This window comes from Antechinus flavipes, chromosome 2, assembly GCF_016432865.1.
Source record: "Antechinus flavipes isolate AdamAnt ecotype Samford, QLD, Australia chromosome 2, AdamAnt_v2, whole genome shotgun sequence".
Classification (NCBI taxonomy): domain Eukaryota; kingdom Metazoa; phylum Chordata; class Mammalia; order Dasyuromorphia; family Dasyuridae; genus Antechinus; species Antechinus flavipes.
This window is the reverse complement of record NC_067399.1, coordinates 273,441,405-273,460,580: the sequence shown is the minus strand read 5'-3', so window position 1 is coordinate 273,460,580 and position 19,176 is coordinate 273,441,405. Positions and strand designations below refer to the sequence as shown.

Here is a 19,176-nt window from a genome sequence, read left to right as displayed (position 1 = left end):
ACAGAACCTTAGCCATAAATCAATTGAATCAAACCCACTGTTTAAGGAGATGCTAACTAACAGAGGAGCCTCACCTTCAGAACAATTGCCTACCTTTCAGCCACTGCCAGCAATCGCTCTGGCCGGAAGGTTCCCTCAGTATCAATGTACATGGCTTTCCCTTCACCACCACCTCGGTCTATGGGGAGCTAAAGAAAACGAAAAGTAAACAAGAGTAAGGATAAACTACAAATAGGCATTTTTGATATTTAAGACTAAACTGCCTGAGGCCAGTCACTATGGCTTATTAATGTCTTGTTATCAACTATCAAGTTGATATGTAACACCTCATAATGAAGTTATGCTTGAATTCTTTTTTTTAAAGGTTAAACATGTGCAATTCTTCTGAAAGTATTTCCACATTTCTCATGCTGCACAAGAAAAATCAGATCAAAAGGGAAAAAATGAGAAAGAAAAAAACAAGCAAGCATACAACAAAAATGTAAAAATACTAAGTTAGAATCACATCCAGTCCCCACAGTCCTCTGAGTACAGATGGCTCTCTTCATCACAAGTCTATTTTGGAATTGGCCTGAATTACCACATTGTTGAAAAGAGCCATGTTCATCACAATTGATCATCACACAATCTTGTTGTTTATGCTTGAATTCCTAAAATCTGTGATAGTGGAGCATTTCTTAAAGGGGCCCAGATACCTTTGTCATCTGAGGACTTGTGCCAGGCTAAGTTCTGATAGACTCATCAATACATAGCCACCAGGTGATGAATTTTTTGGGGCTACAACTAGTCATGAAACTGTCTCCTAAGGCATTTAGAAGCTAGTTACACTTTGTGTCAATGGAAGTAGAATATGTACAAACAAAATCAATTTTTTTTTTCACTTACTGAAATCACAAATTTTGTATAGATGTTAATGCAGAAGAGATCAAGTTAAAATTCTTCTGTTTGGTTTAGGATTGGGCTGGGTTTGGGATCACATAACAGGAGTGGCTGGGCCATAATTACCATTTTTCCAAAACTGATTTTCGAGATTTAAAATCCCTTGAATCATGCAATTAACTGATTTTATGCATGTCAGGCCTAAGAATGTGTCTAGCACATGTCAACAACCCTAGAAAAATATACATTTCCACTCCACTGAGCAGAGTTTGGATACAAGGATCCCCATTAGGATTTAGAAATGCCCAAGAAATAGTAACAGAACTCTTTAATTGTATAGTTAGAGGAAGAAAGAGGAAGAGAGAAAAAGCAAATAGAGAAAAGGTGCCATAGAGAGACTACCTTGGGGGTTAATTGGAATACATAAAACACCACAGTTATCTCTGAGAAGTCTGAAGTAGCTCAACTGGTACAAATAAAAAAAAACAGTCTGTTCACTTTACTATGTCAACTGGAGATTACCACTTCTACCCAATTCCACAATAAGAGAGGGATCTCTCACCCCCTAGGGTTCTCTAGTCACTAGGTTGCTGAGGAAAGTAAAGTACAGAGAAAATATTAAAAAATGCTCAAATATGTCCAAAGATCAGGAGACAGGTATCCATGCCTTTTATTATTGGCAGTATGACAAAGGAAAGAAACAATGTGGTCTTGGGAGTGATAGGGCCTTAGATTTAGAGTTATTGAGAGGAAGAGGGGGGCAGGGAAGAGTGATTTGTCCAAACTTACACAGAGGAAATGGTGGAGTGGGATCTGAATCTAGATCCTCACTCTCCAGGACACTGTGCTGTTTCCTTGGCTCTGAGATTAATCAGGCCATGGTGAGGCCATTTCCTCTACCTGAGGTTCATTCCCCTTATTTGTATACCACTCCAAAAATGTGACCAGTCATTATTATTTACCTAAGGTCTTGGCATTAATTTTCTTTGGATAAAATCAAAGGTTTCTAAGTTAGGTATTCAGTTGTCTGTGAGTATTCTGTTATTTTTATAGACAGGATATGTTTACATGAGAATTTTGCTTCATTTTATTGTTGGCAGACATGAGCTGACCATTCGGTAAACATTCCCAGCCTGGGATTCTGTTTATACAACTTTAGAACGTCAGCACGACACGCTTGGTTGCCATGGCAACCATGGACAGGGTGTACTGTACTCTAAATATTTATTCTGCATGAATCCCTGTCAAAACAACATGGGGAAAACATTACTATTTAAAAGGTCACATATAATGCCAGAAGACCTATAAACAGTACCCTAGTAGTGAGGGTGTCATTTTAAACAGCTTTATTTCCCCCCCAACTGCCAATTTTCAAATGGCACCTGGACAATGACAGGAATGTCTATTGCTTTTGTTCCTTTTCCCCAAGTCCCTCTAAATTATTCTGAAGGTTTTTTACAGTTCTCCTTCTATCCTTTCCCTAAACCCTTTCCTGTTCAAAATCACATATGAGGGGAAATGAAAATGGCTTGGCCTTCCTCATCAAATGAGTAGTAGAAGTTAATTCTGAAATAAAATTTTGAGTTTGAAAGTCATATTGTCACTAAAATCCTCATTTTGTTGTCATCCCAGAAAAAATGACTACTTCTGCTATGTAACAAATAAAATATTGGGGCAACTAAGGAGGAAAATTTCCAGTTTCAAAATGACCTTTAAGTAAGCTGAAAAGAACTAAATTAAGAGATGAGGACTTATTTTTCTTGTGTGGTTTGTAGAAATCAATCCTATTAAATTATAGTTATACCACTTACACTTCTTGGTGGTTTTGTACTTTAGGTACACACAGATGTGTGTATTAAAAATGGATTTCACGAAAACAAAGAATACTTAGGGAACTTCTTTATTCCCTAGCTTATTCCAACTCTAACTATAATACAAAATAACATTGGAACAAGACAAACTGCTAACTACAATATCATAATTATGAGCAGTTCTTCCTTCAGAGTACCTCACCTCTCATTGAAAAAAAAAAAGTCCACACACCTCAAATTTTTTTTTCCCCCCTTCAAGGTACATTTTTTTACTTAGCAAAAACTTCTACCCCATTCCAAAAAAAGGAAGACTTGCAGATTGGGAGTTTGTTTTTCTTTTGTTCAGTTCTAGAGTGATGTTTATTGACAAACCGATTTTGAGAGTACTGAAATCACAGAAGTTTTATGCTGTTTCTTAAGATTAATGATTGCACCTACTTCACAAGGGTGTTGTAAGGATCAAATGAATTCCTTTATCTACTTTAAGATATGACAGAAACTCTTCAAGGCTTACAATTTGAAGCCCCCCATCAAGGCCTCTATAAGGTAGCTCTTTATTGTCACATTTGTCTTAGATATTCCCTTCTTTCCACTCCCACAGGTAACATCGTTTGGTGTTCACCTTCACCACCTCTCAGCTAAACTGCTACAATGGTTGTCTTGTTTGTTGCCCATCAAGTACTTCCCTGTTCCAGTCTACCCTCCACTTAGCTGCTCTACCTAAAACACAACTCAAATTCCAGTGGTTCCAAATTAGCTTCAAGTTCAATGATTAAGTCCTTTGTTTGACATTTAAAACCCTTCACAACCTGGCTCTTTCTGGTTTTCTCATACTTTACTCTCTTCCAGTGACAAAAGCCTTCCAGCTCTGACTCTGGGCCTTTCCACCGGTTTTCTCTAATTAATGCCTGGTACGTTCTCCACTCTCCTAGTTTCTCTAGCATCCTGCATGACTCAGCTCAAATTCTATGGCCCCTTGTACATTCCTTCTAAGATTACTTTCTATTTTCACTTTGTATATCTAGTACATTGTTTGTTTGTTGCCTCCCCAATTAGAATGCGAGCTCCTTGAAGGTAGAAGGAAGAGATGTATCCCCATCACTTAGCCCACTGCCTTACATATAGCAAGTACTTAAGAAATGCTTAATGACTTACTGACTGCTTTCATGTTTTTTGTTGTTGTAATAAAAAAGGCCTCTAATTGGGAAGGAACTAGATATTTTTAAAAATCTTTTTTTTTTTCCTCAAAGCCCTTCATAATCTGGCTCCCACCTACCTTTCCAAATTTACCATATTACTCCTCAGACTTCATTCTAGCCAACCTGGCTGCTTTCTGTTTCCCAAATTCTCCATCTCCTACTCCAAGACTTAGCTTGAGCAAGCCATGGCTTTGGGATGCCCTCTCCTTTCCCAGCTGAAACATCTCTTTGGATCTTTCCCCTTACTAATCTCTCCCTTCTTAAATCATCTTATATTTACTTATGCTCTCCTTCCAAAATGCTCTGTATTTAACTTCTCTATGTGTTTTTTGTATTTATTAGCTTCATATTTGTGTTACATATATTTTCCCATGTACTGGTCTCCTCTAGGATTGTTTCATTCTCTGTATTTGTATACCCAATGCCTACCAATGCCTGGCACATGACAGGCACTTAATAAATACTTGCTGATGATTGATATGCTCTATCCTCCCAATACAATGTAAGCTCCACAAATGTTTTGTTTTTGCTTTTTGTAGCCTCAATGCCTGGCAAATTACCAATTAAAGCATGATGGATGAAATGAAATGAAACGAACACTACTGCCTAAATCATCTTCCTTTAAAAAAATATTTTGATCATATTCCTTTTGTCCTCAGAATGGCTCTCCACAAGCTGGCAGCTCCTCATCCACATTGTCCTGCACCATGTTTGCATGTGATCGGTACACAAGAGTGTTGTCAGTGAAGGGAGCAAGACCAAAGGAACAGAAGTTGAAGATGATATCATCTTTCCTGAAAAGCTTTTATTTCTCAAGTGAAAAAATAGGTTTAGTGAGGAAGGGCAGACAGATTTTTAAAGTAATTTATCTTGGCAGATATGTTGATCTTAGCAGAGGTTGACTTCTTAGTATGTGGTTTTTCAGAAATGCTTGTTCTCATTCCCTACTGCTTGCCTGGTAGACATTTTTTGGTACCCATCAATCTCAAGCTCATTCCATCTCTTTCTCCCTGTCTCAGGAGTTTCTATTCCACATCTGCTGAATCCATTTTTGTCCCAGTTTTCCATAAGGCTCCTATAGAACAATTTTCATGGTGTCAAAACCCATTCTGGCTCCCTTAGATCAAAGTAAGCTTTTATACTAACAAACTTGATTCCTTTTACTTGCTTTGGATTGATTTCACTCATTAGTCTGTAATTAATTTATATCTCCAAGTATGATGGCAACTAATAATAAATACTGCATTACAAAGTAAGACAACTCTGAGATAGCACTACACACCTGTCAGATTGGCTAGAATGACAGGGAAAGATCATGCAGAATGTTGGAGAGAATGTGGGAAAACTGGGACACCAATACATTATTGGTGGAATTGTGAATACATCCAGCCATTCTGGAGAGCAATTTGGAATTATGCTCAAAAAGCTATCAAACTATGCATACCCTTTGATCCAGCAATGTTACTACTGGATTATATCCCAAAGATTTTTTAAGAAGGGAAAGGGACCTGTATGTGCAAGAATTTTTGTGGCAGCCCTCTTTGTAGTGGCCAGAAACTGGAAACTGAGTGGATGCCCATCAATTGGAGAATGGCTAAATAAATTGTGGTATATAAATATTATGGAATATTATTGTTCGGTAAGAAATGACCAGCAGGATGATTTCAGAAAGGCCTGGAGAGACTTAGATGAACTGATGCTGAGTGAAATGAGCAGGACCAGAAGATCATTAGTTATTTCAACAACAATACTACGTGATGATCAATTCCGATGGACGTGGCCCACTTCAACAATGAGATGAACCAAATCAGTTCCAAAAGAGCAGTAATGAACTGAACCAACTATACCCAAGGAAAGAACTCTGGGAGATGACTATGAACCATTACATAGAATTCCCAATCCCTTTATTTTTGTCTGCCTGCACTTTGATTTCCTTCACAAGCTAATTGTACACTACTTCAAAGTCTGATTCTTTTTATACAGCAAAATAACTGTTTGGACATTATATTTTATTTAACATACTTGGTCAACCTGCCATCTGGGGGAAGGGGTGGGGAGAGGGAGGGAAAAAGTTGGAACAAAAGGATTTGGAACTGTCAATGCTGAAAAATTACCTATGCATATATTTGTAAATAAAAAGCTATTAAAAAAATAAAAAATAATAATAAATACTGCATTACTCTCCTTCTCCAGTAATTTAAGATTGTAGGATCACAGGAGTTTAGACCTGTAAGGAATCTTAGCTATCATTCTTAGTCCAACTCCATCATTTTGCAAATAGGAAAACTGAGACCCGGAGATATTACAAACTAAGACTTAGGATTAGAACCCAGATTTATCAGGATCCACTTACTCACCTGACAAGTCACAGCCAGTGTGTGACAAATTTGTGTCTTCCCAGTTCGAAATTCCCCAAATATCTCTGTGATAGACCCAGTCTCAATCCCACCTAAAGGAGCAATTAAAAAAGATAGCACATTACAAGTTAAATTAGTACAGGAGAGGTAGAGAATTGAGATAATGAAAATTCTATATGCATACATGCATCCATCCATCCAGAATACTACTGTAGTCAACGGAGGCAACGATATGTAACAAATCCAGTTGAAGCCAGCCCTCAAAAGATTATGTAAATAAAGAATGAAAAAAGAAAATTGGTGGTGAAATAGATAAGGAAATGGAAAAAGTCAGACCTGAGCAGGTAGAAAGTTGAAAAACAATGTTTTTTCAAGAGTGAGCAGATTCATTTTTGATTTCCTTCACAGGCTAATTGTAAACTATTTCAAAGTCTGATTCTTTTTGTACAGCAAAATAACTGTTTGGACATATATACTTATATTGTATTTAATTTATACTTTAACATATTTAACATGTATTAGTCAACCTGCCATCTGGGGGAGGGGAAAAATTGGAACAAAAGGTTTGGCAATTGTCAATGCTGTAAAATTATCCATGCATATAACTTGTAAATAAAAAGCTATTAAAAAAAAAAAAGTGAGCAGATTTAGGATAACTATAACTTTCCAAGGAACACATGAATCGTATCATGTCCCCTAATGACTCTGTCATAGGACTGAATACTGAAAGGAACTTTAGAAATGATATAATGAATGCCTCTCATCTTAAAAGTGATGAAATTAGAGAAATGACCTGTCCAAGTAGGCAATAAGTAACAGAGCCAGGATTTGAATCTACAGTCTATTCTGTATCCAGTACCCTAACCTAAAGCACAAGATGAGGGCAGAAAAACTCGATAGAATTTTAACCAGCCACAATATTTCAGCCTTGGAACTAAAATTATAGAACTAAAAGCAAGGAGGTAACTCAAACTTTTTCTTTTTCAATCAACAAAAACCCTTCTTCTTTCCCTTCCTACCCCTCCTATTGGTTCTAAATTTCTTAAACTATTAAACTAAACACTGGATTCCTTCAGTTACTTTTTTTCATCTTGTCTTTGTATCTCCAGTGCCTAGTAGAGTGCTTGACATAGAGCAAGTATTCAATAAATGATTATTGATTGATTGATAAGACTAATATTCAAATAATCCCTGTAATCACAGACAGTATTTTGTTTCATGTAGACTATCAGGTTCTTCTTTCCAGCACCTTTACTCTTTCACCAAAGAAGTCCTCTTCACAGTCCTCAAGAAAACAGACAATAAGCCAAAGTGTACTTTCTAATCTCTTCTTTTGTCCTACCTTCCATTCCTCTCCCCCACAAGAGTGCACAAAGTGGGGCCAAAGCATGATAAGTGTGGAAATATGTTTAGAAGAATTACACATGTTTAATCTACATTGGATTACTCACTGTCTAGAGGAAGGGGAGGTGGGGAGCAAAGGAGAAAAATATGGAACACAAAGTTTTGCAAGAGTGAATGCTGAAAATTATCTTTGCATGTATTTGAAAGTTATTATTTAAAAAAAGAACCAATATGGGGCCAAGAGATTACCACCTTGGAGCAGTTTGTCGAGCTCTTTGGAGCCAGTGGTGATCTGTATCATTTCTGACCGCTGCTGATGAAATTCAGTTGCAGTGGTGAAACCCATTGGGACCAATTTAGCCGCCTCAGCCTGGCAAAAATGGAGGAGATGGGAAGTTAAATCATTCTAATGCTGTACATGAGACAAACAGGGATACTATGGGTAGGGAAGATAAGTACAGGACATCATTCCTGAATCTTCACCAAAAACAACCCAAGTGCCAGAATTTCAAGAAAGAACTATTAATCATGATTAAAACATAAATTAATCTCTAGGACCACAGAAGATTAATTTTAAGATAAAATAAAATCTCTTAGACGGAGAATTTTAGTCACTGCTTCTCTATAATTTCAACAGCTATGTTCCTTATAGCTTTCAAATGACAAGCTACAGTCCCCAATTTGAAGATCAGAATGAAGACATTCACTTGGGAGAAGGGTATGTCTCCAATTTCTTAACTTATTTGAGTTTTCCTATCTTCTGCAAGGCAGAAAGAGTACAAGTGTTAAGATTCAAGTTGTGGGAGTTTTAGTAAGACCGCCTGCAAAATCTTGACTATGATAGATATAAATGGTAGGGGGAAATCATACTGATATACTACATGAAATTTAACTGTTGAGTCAATCAGTACAAAGCCACTGCACTAGCAAACTATTAAGGAAAATTTAACTTCAAACTGAAAATTATTACTCAGACTTTGGAGAAAAATTTCCATGAAAGAATCTGGCAGCTATTCCATGAGGTCTTTAATACTTCCCTCTTAACTACTCTGAATTCAAGTTTTTATATTTTGGAAGCAGTAGCAAAAAACTTTAGATGTTTTGAATATTTATGCATTCTTTATATTGACACCACAATAACAGCACTACTTGTGAAAGACCCTATAAAGGAAAATGTCTTAATTGTATATGGACAAACCATTATTACAATCCAAAAGCAAAAAAAAGACAAGCATGGTCCTTGGCTGTTTCATCATTCACAGTATAAAATGGCTGACATCAATGCAAACAAAAATATAAGTACATGTAGGTCAATCTATATATATATTGACACCACAATAATTTTGCACATATTTACTTAGTAAAGATTTGGATTTATGCATTTAATAAAGCATAACAGTGATCTGATTTGCACATCTGAAACTCCCCTGCTGAAATTTGCTCACTGACAGAAGCTGGTGCCCAGAGAGAAGGAGTAACGCATTTCATAGACCCCTGCTGGCCCAGTCAATACTACAAATATTCTTTTAATGAGGCACTAAGCACTTAGAACCTTTTTATTTTCAATTAGCATTATTTTAACAAACATTCATTTGATAGCAGTACTAACTCCACATTTCAAGGGATAGTAACATCTTTATACTTAGAATTCAAATTAGAAATTGCTTACACTGCCCATACTAACAGCTATCAAGTTTTATTAAATAACTGGAGTAAAGAGCTGGAACAATGCTTCAATACTGAAGGCCAAAGAAACAGAAATTCCCATGAAGTAGCATATTGTTCTTCTGAAGGACACCAGTGACTTTCTTACTGACAAATTCAATGACCTTTTTTAAATCTTTATCTTCCTTGACCTCATTATAGTATTTAAAGCTGGAAAGATGTTTGCTGGATTTAGTATCAGAGATAGCCATAGCCAGAGAACAATGAGTCTTAACTGCTGTTGCTATTCAGTCATCTCAATGTCTTACTCTTCATAACCCCATTTGGGATTTTCTTGGCAGAGATATTGGATTAGTTTGCCATTTCCTTCTCCAGTTCATTTGACAGGTGAGGAAACGGAGGCAAAAAGGATTAAATGACTTGAGGGTCACACAGCTACTAAGTGTCTGAGGCCAGATTTGAACTCAGGATGATGAGTCTTCCTTACTCCAGGCTGATACTCTCTCCATTGTTCTACTAGCTGCCATGAACTTGGAGTCCAATCCCAACACTGTCATTTACTAACTTTAAGAATTTGAGCATATTGCTTCCCCTTACTTGATTTCAGTTCCCTCATGTAAAATGAGGAGAGAGGACTCTGCAGTTTCTCTAAGCTAAATTCTTTCAAGGATTATGTGAGGAAATTATGTGGGGAAATCAAATGCAGAGATGTCATGCTGACAGGGAGAATGGATTTTAAAGTGAGTATCAATATCAAAGATTTGATTTTTAAATTATGTCTGAAATTTTTGTAAGGGGACAGAGATATGTCTCTGAAATTATTACTGCAGACAATGAAAAATTACGATTTTGTAATAAAGGACTAGAACCTAGATGTGTTAAATACTATTTAGATGTAAAATACTGAAGGAATATATTTAAATAAAATATAAGTATGTAGGATCATTATTACTCAAATAGAGCTGTAATCTTATAGATTTAGAATTTTCTTTGATGTGTTAATTTTGACCCACCATTCTTGCCTAAGAGGATGATTTTTATCAATATCCCATCAGATAGGGAGAAGAAGCATCCACATTCTGAGAGCCTTCTTCAATTTCTCTTGACATCACAAACATATCAGTGGAACACTGAGATTAGTTACCATTAGCCTTTACTCTCACAACAGGACCATGCACACCATTTTCTCTTTTAGTTACATATTTGCTACATTTTAATAATTCCATTTCTTCTTTCATGTTCAATTTTCTTGTTCACATTTGCATTTGTTTCAGCCTGCTTCCCTTTACCATGTGCTTCTTTATTGTCTTCTATGTTATTTTACTCAATACTAAAGTATATCATTAAAGCTGAAATTTTAAAATACTAGAAATAGGATCAGAGAGGTAAAAATGGTAACAGGGCACCATTAATGTCAGTCAACAGAATATAGTGAAAGGTGTACTGGACAAAGAGGTAAGTTCAAGTCTTGCGTTTGCCACAACTGTGACTTTGGATAAACTACTCCATCATGATGAGTTAAGGTTCCACCATTAAAAAAAAAAAAAAGCCCTACTATGATTTGTTATACGGATCAAGAGTTAATGGATATGAAAAGAATTTTTTAAAATGTAATATATAAATGTTAAGGATTATTAAGTCACCACCTCACATGTAATCAGTTAGGGAAGACTGTCATTTGTCATAGTTTATTAAGGTGAATGAAACCATACACATTTAAATCAGATTCCCTTTTCACTATCAAGAAGCTGAGCAGGCTCTAAGATCAGATTGATGAATTATACCCATACAGTGCTTAATGAATACAAGATTCAGATATTAAATCAATAAATGGTTTTCTAAACTGTGAGGCCACAATACCCGGAAAGATAAGATATATTTGATGTTTTATTTGCCACTGGGAAGATTAGAGGCAAGAATTACAATTATTTTGTAGTATTCTTCCCTCATGGAGGCTTAGAGAGCTTTATACAACTCAGCCACCAAACTCAGCCTCTAATCCTTAGAGTATTATATTTAGAAAGCAAATTACAATGAGCCCCAAAGGGAGGAGAGCACTTTTTCAGAACCCAAACCAACAGATATGTGAAAGCAGTAAGAAGGTCATCAGAATTCCTAATGGGGAAGTAGACTGAGGGCACAGCTTATGCGGCATGGACTAATAACAAGTTAGAATTAACCAATCTACTCCATTGATAGCTTTAACAACTGACTCAGCCCTCAAATTCAACAGTGAATTACAAATGAAAAGCCCATTAATGCCTCCGTAGTTCAATTGAGTAGTGCTTACCAGGATCTTATCAGCTTTGGCTTCACTAATGCCTTTAATATTTATTAGTTCCTTCTTTGGTGCATAGGCAACAGCCTCAACTGTGTGGTATCCAGCATCTTCCAATTTCTTCAAGTCATTGGCATTTATGCCACATTGCTGCAAGGGAAGAAAACCATTTAAAATGGCTTTATCATTAACCCTTCAGAACAGGCACTTCTCCAGAACAAACTGAATACTTAGTTCTTATTACCAGTTTAGAAAGCATAATACGTCACAGATAGAAAACTGAGACTGAGTATTAGCAATTAAAGAATGAAAACTAGTTCCACAAGCACATCCTAGTTAGATAATGATCACAGTTGAGAATAAACAATATGGTCACAGTAAAACTCAGAATGTTATTTACAATCTTCGTACTTAATGACTAAACTACATATTTGTTTACAAAAGAAGCTGTGGAACCTGAGGAAAAACACAACACAACAATACCACCACCACTCCTGAGCTGGAAATCTAGAGCTGAGTCTGAGTGACCTCATCCAATTACTAAAGTCTCTACGCTTTAGTTTCCTGATCTGACAACTGGAGTTAAGGCATCAGTATTCAAAGGTATAGAAAGATCAAATCAAATAAGAAGAACTTTGACAGAGATGTAAAATTCGACATTAGAGTTTTTAAAAAATCAACTTCACAAGACAGGGAATGCGTAGCTAAATAATAGTTTGCATAAAATCTCTGGAGAGATTTAGTGGGTTAAGTGAGTTCAATGAGAGAAGTACAACAGAACCAAAAAGTGAATGTAATCCTAGCCTTCATCAAAAGGGGCTTACTATTTAGCAGAGGTGGCAACCCTGCTACTGGAACAAGATTAAAAAGTAATTGGGAAATGTTTAACAAAGTAAGTAAAAATACAATACCATACAGTGAATGTTACTCTGTAGCTTCCTAAGTCAATATGTGACTCACAGACTCATTTCTATCTGGTATTTGTACAGGACATAGGATGTGAGCCTCTAACTGTATTCTGCTCCAGTAGAGCCACATTTGAAATATTAGATTGAGCTCTGGACATGCCTTAGGAAGGACATCCTCTTCAGAACTGAATTATAAATTCCTCAGAGCAGTTACAATCTAACTGCTAAATCATCTCAACTGCATCTGCATAGCTTGGTGGCCTCAAGGAGGCATGCTTCCCCAGAAGCAGGGACCAAATAAGAGCCCAGCCTTCCTCTTGATTTTAGGTGGCTATGTGAGTTGAACAGATGTTGATAGACTGTGATGTTCATAATAGATTTCATTAAACTCTTGTCACCTAGATTTACATATATGGGGTCATCTTTGACTCAAGCCTAACTCAGCTATAAATCTTGTCATTTCTGTGATCCAAAATCTCATCTGACCCCTTCTTCCTCCTCACAGTCGCTCCTACCTCTCATCTGGACTATTGCAGAAGCCTACTAATTGATTTCTCTTCTCTTCAATGTATCCTATATTAAGCTCTCAATGTGTGATTTTCCTAAAGCACACATAACCATTTCACTTCTCTGCTCTATTCATTTGGAGTTCCCTATCAACTCTATGATCAGATGTTATTTTACCTTTATCTCGTCTATTTTTACCTGAGTTTCATAAGGTACTCCATTATACATACAATAAGTACAGGGAGGTACAAGGTCTAGACCAAAGGTTTCATTGGTGTGATAAATTCTGGTGAAGAAATGGCCTTCTTTACCCATTATGTCACACTATCAGTACATAAAAAAACCAAAGCCAAAACCAACCAACAAAAAAAAAACCTGAGCACACCCCCCTTCATATGTAGATATTTATTTATATTTTAAAATACACAAATATACATACATAGCAAATTTTTAATTTTTTACTAATAGGGATCAAAAAAGTTTGAAGAACATTAATATAGATGGCAGTGACCAGGATGGTGAAGGGGCTAGATAGCATACTGATATAAGGACCAGTTAAAAGAATTTAGAATGATTGATAAATGGTCAAAGGATATGAACAGACAATTCTCAGATGAAGAAATTGAAACTATTTCTAGCCATATGAAAAGATACACCAAGTCATTATTAATCAGAGAAATGCAAATTAAGACAACTCTGAGATACCACTACACACCTGTCAGATTGGCTAGAATGACAGGGAAAGATAATGCGGAATGTTGGAGGGGATATGCAAAAACTGGGACACCAATACATTGTTGGTGGAATTGTGAATACATCCAGCCATTCTGGAGAGTGATTTGGAAATATGCTCAAAAAGTTATCAAACTGTGTATACCTTTTGATCCAGCAGTGCTACTACTGGGCTTATACCCTGAAGAGATACTGTATGTGCCAAAATGTTTGTGGCAGGTCTCTTTGTAGAGGTCAGAAACTGGAAACTGAGTGGATGCCCATCAATTGGAGAATGGCTGAAGAAATTGTGGTATATGAATATTATGGAATATTATTGTTCTGTAAGGAATGACCAGCAGGATGATTTCAGAAAGACCTGGGGAGACTTAGATGAACTGATGCTGACTGAAATGAGCAGGACCAGAAGATCATTATTTATTTCAACAACAATACCATATGATGATCAATTCTGATGGACTTGGCCCACTTCAACAATGAGATGAACCAAATCAGTTCCAACAGAGCAGTAATGAACTGAACCAGCTACACCCAGGGAAAGAACTCTGGGAGATGACTATGAACCACCACATAGAATTCCCAATCCCTTTATTTTTGTCTGCCTCCATTTTTTATTTCCTTCACAGGCTAATTGTACACTATTTCAAAGTCTGATTCTTTTTGTACAGCAAAATAACTGTTTGGACATGTATACTTATATTGTATTTAATTTATACTTTAACATATTTAACATGTATTGGTCCACCTGTCATCTGGGGGAGGGGATGGGGGGAAGGAGGGGGAAAATTGGAACAAAAGGTTTGGCAATTGTCAATGCTGTAAAATTACCCATGCATATAACTTGTAAATAAAAAGCTATAATAAAAATAAATAAATAAAAATAAAAATAAAATGACTTGGAATGGTCAGCTTAGAAAACAGGAAACATTGTTGGTTATGTGTGATGGAGGAGGAGGATGGTGCCTATGAAACATGACAGGTGGCTTCTATTAATAAGTGGCTATCAGATAGAAGAAGCAGTAGACAATCTATTTGATCTTAAGAGGACAGAATTAGGATCAAAGGACATTACAAAAAGAAAGATACAAAAAGATATGTCTTCTAGAGCTATTCAAAACTATAATGGGATGCTCCAGAAAGTTATAGGTTGTCCCTTACTAGAGGCTTAAAGTGAAGACTAGAAAACAATTTACTGGGAGTGTTGCAGAGAGAATTACTAGACAATACAGGTTAATAGTCTAGATGGTCTCTGAAATCCTCTGCAGTTTGATACTGTAATTCTGGGATCATACCTCATCTACCTATTACATAAAGCTATTGAAATGATGTTATGTTTTATAGCAAAGAATATCAAGTACCAGAATATGAATTATAAATTTCTACACTTTTATAAGCATAATCACAATACATTGTTTTAGAATAGCAGATAATGGACAACTGATAGTGAATTCAAATCTTAGGCATTAGAGATTGATTTGTGTCATCAAAAAAGAATAATTTGTAAAAATAACACTATAGGTTTATGCCAGTAACTGTTTTTTGTTTTGACCCTAAACAAAGTTTTTTTGATACTAAAGCTTAAAAAGAAAATGAAATACGTAATTTCTAGTTTATAAAACTTGCATAAGAGATAAGGAGGAATTTCAAATTATGCAAAATAAGAAACCCCAATTCCATATTCACATAAGGCCATGATGTGTGGCAGTTATGCCTGAGCAATAAACTCCTATGGCTTCCTCTTCTTGCCTCTAAGATCAAATATAAATTCCTGACATTTAACACACACACACACACACACACACACGCATGTGCCCACCTGTGTGTGCCTTTGCACCATCTACGTCCTACTTCCTCATTCCTAGGATATATGATCTTTAACAGTTTGGTCACCTAGCAATAGTAGTGAGGACCTCCCTCCCACTCTGGCTCCCAGGATACTTTTTTTTTTTAAATAACTTTTTATTGACAGAACCCATGCCAGGGTAATTTTTTACAGCATTATCCCTCGCATTCATTTCTGTTCCGATTTTTCCCCTCCCTCCCTCCACCCTCTCCCCCAGAAAACAAGCAGTCCTTTACATGTTAAGTAGGTTATAGTATATCCTAGATACAGTATATGTGTGCAGAACTGAACAGTTCTCTTGTTGCACAGGGAGAATTGGATTCAGAAGGTAGAAATAACCCGGGAAGAAAAACAAAAATGCAAGCAGTTTATATTCATTTCCCAGTTTCCTTTCTTTGGGTGTAGCTGCTTCTGCCCATCCTTGATCAATTGAAACTGAATTAGCTCTCTTTTATCGAAGAGATCCACTTCCATCAGAATATATCCTCATACAGTATCGTTGTTGAGGTATATAATGTCTCCTGGTTCTGCTCATTTCACTTAGCATCAGTTCATGTAAGTCTCGCCAGTCCTCTCTGTATTCATCCTGCTGGTCATTCCTTACAGAACAATAATATTCCATAACATTTATATACCACAATTTACTCAACCATTCTCCAATTGATGGGCATCCATTCATTTTCCAGCTTCTAGCCACTACAACCAGGGCCGCCACAAACATTTTGGCACATACAGGTCCCTTTCTCTTCTTTAGTATCTCTTTGGGGTATAAGCCCAGTAGAAACACTGCTGGATCAAAAGGTATGCACAGTTTGATAACTTTTTGAGCATAGTTCCAAATTGCTCTCCAGAATGGCTGGATGTGTTCACAATTCCACCAACAATGTATCAGTGTCCCTGTTTTCCCACATCCCCTCCAACATTCTGCATTATCTTTCCCTGTCACTCTAGCCAATCTGACAGGTGTGTAGTAGTATCTCAGAGTTGTCTTAATTTGCATTTCTCTGATTAATAATGATTTGGAGCATATTTTCATGTCTATAAATAAGTTTCAATTTCTTTATCTGAGAATTGTCTGTTCATATCCTTTGACCATTTATCAATTGGAGAATGGCTTGATTTCTTATAAATTAGAGTCAATTCTCTATATATTTTGGAAATGAGGTGTTTATCAGAACTTTTGACTGTAAAAATGTTTTCCCAGTTTACTCTTTCCCTTCTAATCTTATCTGCATTTGTTTTGTTTGTATAAAAACTTTTCAATTTGATATAATCAAATTTTTCTATTTTGTGGTCAATAGTGATTTCTAGTTCTTCTTTGGTCATAAATTCCTCCCTCTTCCACAGGTCTGAGAGGTAAACTATTCTATGCTCTTCCAATTTATTTATAATCTTTATGCCTAGGTCATGAACCCATTTTGACCTTATCTTGGTGTACGGTGTTAAGTGTGGGTCAATGTCTAATTTCTGCCATACTAATTTCCAATTTTCCCAGCAATTTTTGTCAAATAATGCGTTCTTATTCCCAATATTAAGTTACTGGGATCTTTGGGTTTGTGAAACACTATAGTATTAAAGTTATTGGCTGTTTTGTCCTTTGAACCTAACCTATTCCATTGATCAATTAGTCTATTTCTTAGCCAATACAGATGGTTTTAGTAACTGCTACTTTATATTATAATTTTAGACCTGGTACAACTAGGCCACCTTCATTTGATTTTTTTTTTTCATTAATTCCCTTGAAATCCTCGACCTTTTGTTTTTCCATATGAACTTTGTTGTTATTTTTTCTAGGTCATCAAAGTAGTTTTTTGGGAGTCTGATTGGTATAGCGCTAAATAAATAGATTAGTTTATGTAGTATTGTCATCTTTATTATATTTGCTCTCCCAATCCAAGAGCATTTAATATTTTTCCAGTTGGTTAGATCAGACTTAATTTGTGTGGAAAGTGTAGTTTTGTTCATAAAGTTTCTGATTTTCCCTTGGCAGATAGATTCCTAAATATTTTATACAATCAGTAGTTACTTTAAATGGAATTTCTCTTTGTAAGTCTAACTGTTGGGTTTTGTTAGTGATATATAAGAATGCTGATGACTTATGTGGGTTTATTTTGTATCCTGCAAACTTTGCTAAAGATGTGGATTGTTTCTAATAACTTTTTAGTAGAGTCTCTGGGGTTCTCTAAGTATACCATCATATCATCAGCAAAGAGTGATAATTTGGTTTCCTCATGGCCTATTCTTATTCCTTTAATCTCTTTCTCAACTCTTAGTGCCAAAGCTAACATTTCTAATACAATATTAAATAATAACAGTGATAGTGGGCAACCTTGTTTCACTCCTGATCTTATTGGGAATGGTTGAAGTTTGTCCCCGTTACATATGATGCTTACTACTGGTTTTAAATAGATGCTACTGATTATTTTAAGGAAAAATCCATTTATTCCTATACTCTCAAGAGTTTTTAATAGGAATGGATGTTGGAATTTATCAAATGCTTTTTCTGCATCTATTGAGATGATCATACGGTTTTTGTTAATTTGATTATTAATATGGCCACTTATACTGATAGTTTTCCTAATATTGAACCAGCCCTGCATTCCTGGTATAAATCCTACTTGATCATGGTGTATTATCCTGGGGATGATTTTCTGTAGTCTTTTTGCTAATATCTTATTTAAGATTTTAGCATCAATATTCATTAGGGAGATTGGTCTATAATTTTCTTTCTCTGTTTTCAACCACCTGGTTTAGGTATCAGTACCATGTCTGTGTCATAAATGGAATTTGGTAGGACTCCTTCATTCCCTATTTTTTCAAATAGTTTATAAAGCATTGGGGCTAATTGTTCTTTGAATGTTTGATAGAATTCACATAATTCCATCTGGTCCCAGGGATTTTTTTTAGGGAGTTAATTAATAGCTTGTTCTATTTCTTTTTCTGAAACGGGACTATTTAAGCAATTTACTTCCTCCTCTGATAATCTGGGAAGCCTGTATTTTTGGAGGTAGTCATCCATTTCGCTTAGGGTATCAAATTTATTGGCATAAAGTTGGGCAAAGTAACCCCTTATTATTTCTTTAATTTCCTCTTCATCGGTGGAAAGTTCTCCCTTTTCATTTTTAAGACTACTAATTTGATTTCCCTCTCTCCTTTTTCTAATCGGATTTACCAAAGGTTTATCAATTTTATTGGTTTTTTTCATAAAACCAACTCTTAATTTTATTTATTAGTTCAATAGTTTTTTTTACTTTCTATATTATTAATTTCTCCTTTTAATTTTAGAATTTCAAGTTTAGTAATTGATTGGGGGTTTTTAATTTGGTCTTTTACTAGCTTTTTAAGTTGCAGGCCCAATTCATTGATCTTCTCTTTCTCTATTTTATTCAAGTAAGCCTTTAAGGATATAAAATTTCCCCTTATTATAGCTTTGGCTGCATCCCATAAATTTTGGTATGATGTCTCACCGTTGTCATTATCTTGAATGAAATTATTAATTGTGTCTATAACTTGCTGTTTCACCCAATCATTCTTTAAGATGAGATTATTTAGTTTCCAATTACTTTTTGGTCTATTTACACCTAACTTTTTGTTGAATGTAGTTTTTATTGCATTGTGATCTGAAAAGAAATTATTTACTATTTCTGCCTTCC

General features: G+C 35.8%; 1 protein-coding gene across 1 annotated transcript in view; it reads right to left on the bottom strand.

Moving 5' to 3' along the window:
* The window catches only part of RAD51 (RAD51 recombinase), a 41,829-nt gene that overhangs the window by 16,567 nt on the left and 6,086 nt on the right, over nt 1-19,176 (bottom strand). The window contains exons 3-6 of the mRNA XM_051977091.1: nt 11,546-11,683; nt 7,843-7,960; nt 6,247-6,338; nt 94-188 (exon numbers count right to left, since the gene is read on the bottom strand). Coding sequence (XP_051833051.1) covers nt 94-188; nt 6,247-6,338; nt 7,843-7,960; nt 11,546-11,683 — 443 coding nt within the window. The remainder of the gene's footprint in view (nt 1-93; nt 189-6,246; nt 6,339-7,842; nt 7,961-11,545; nt 11,684-19,176) is intronic.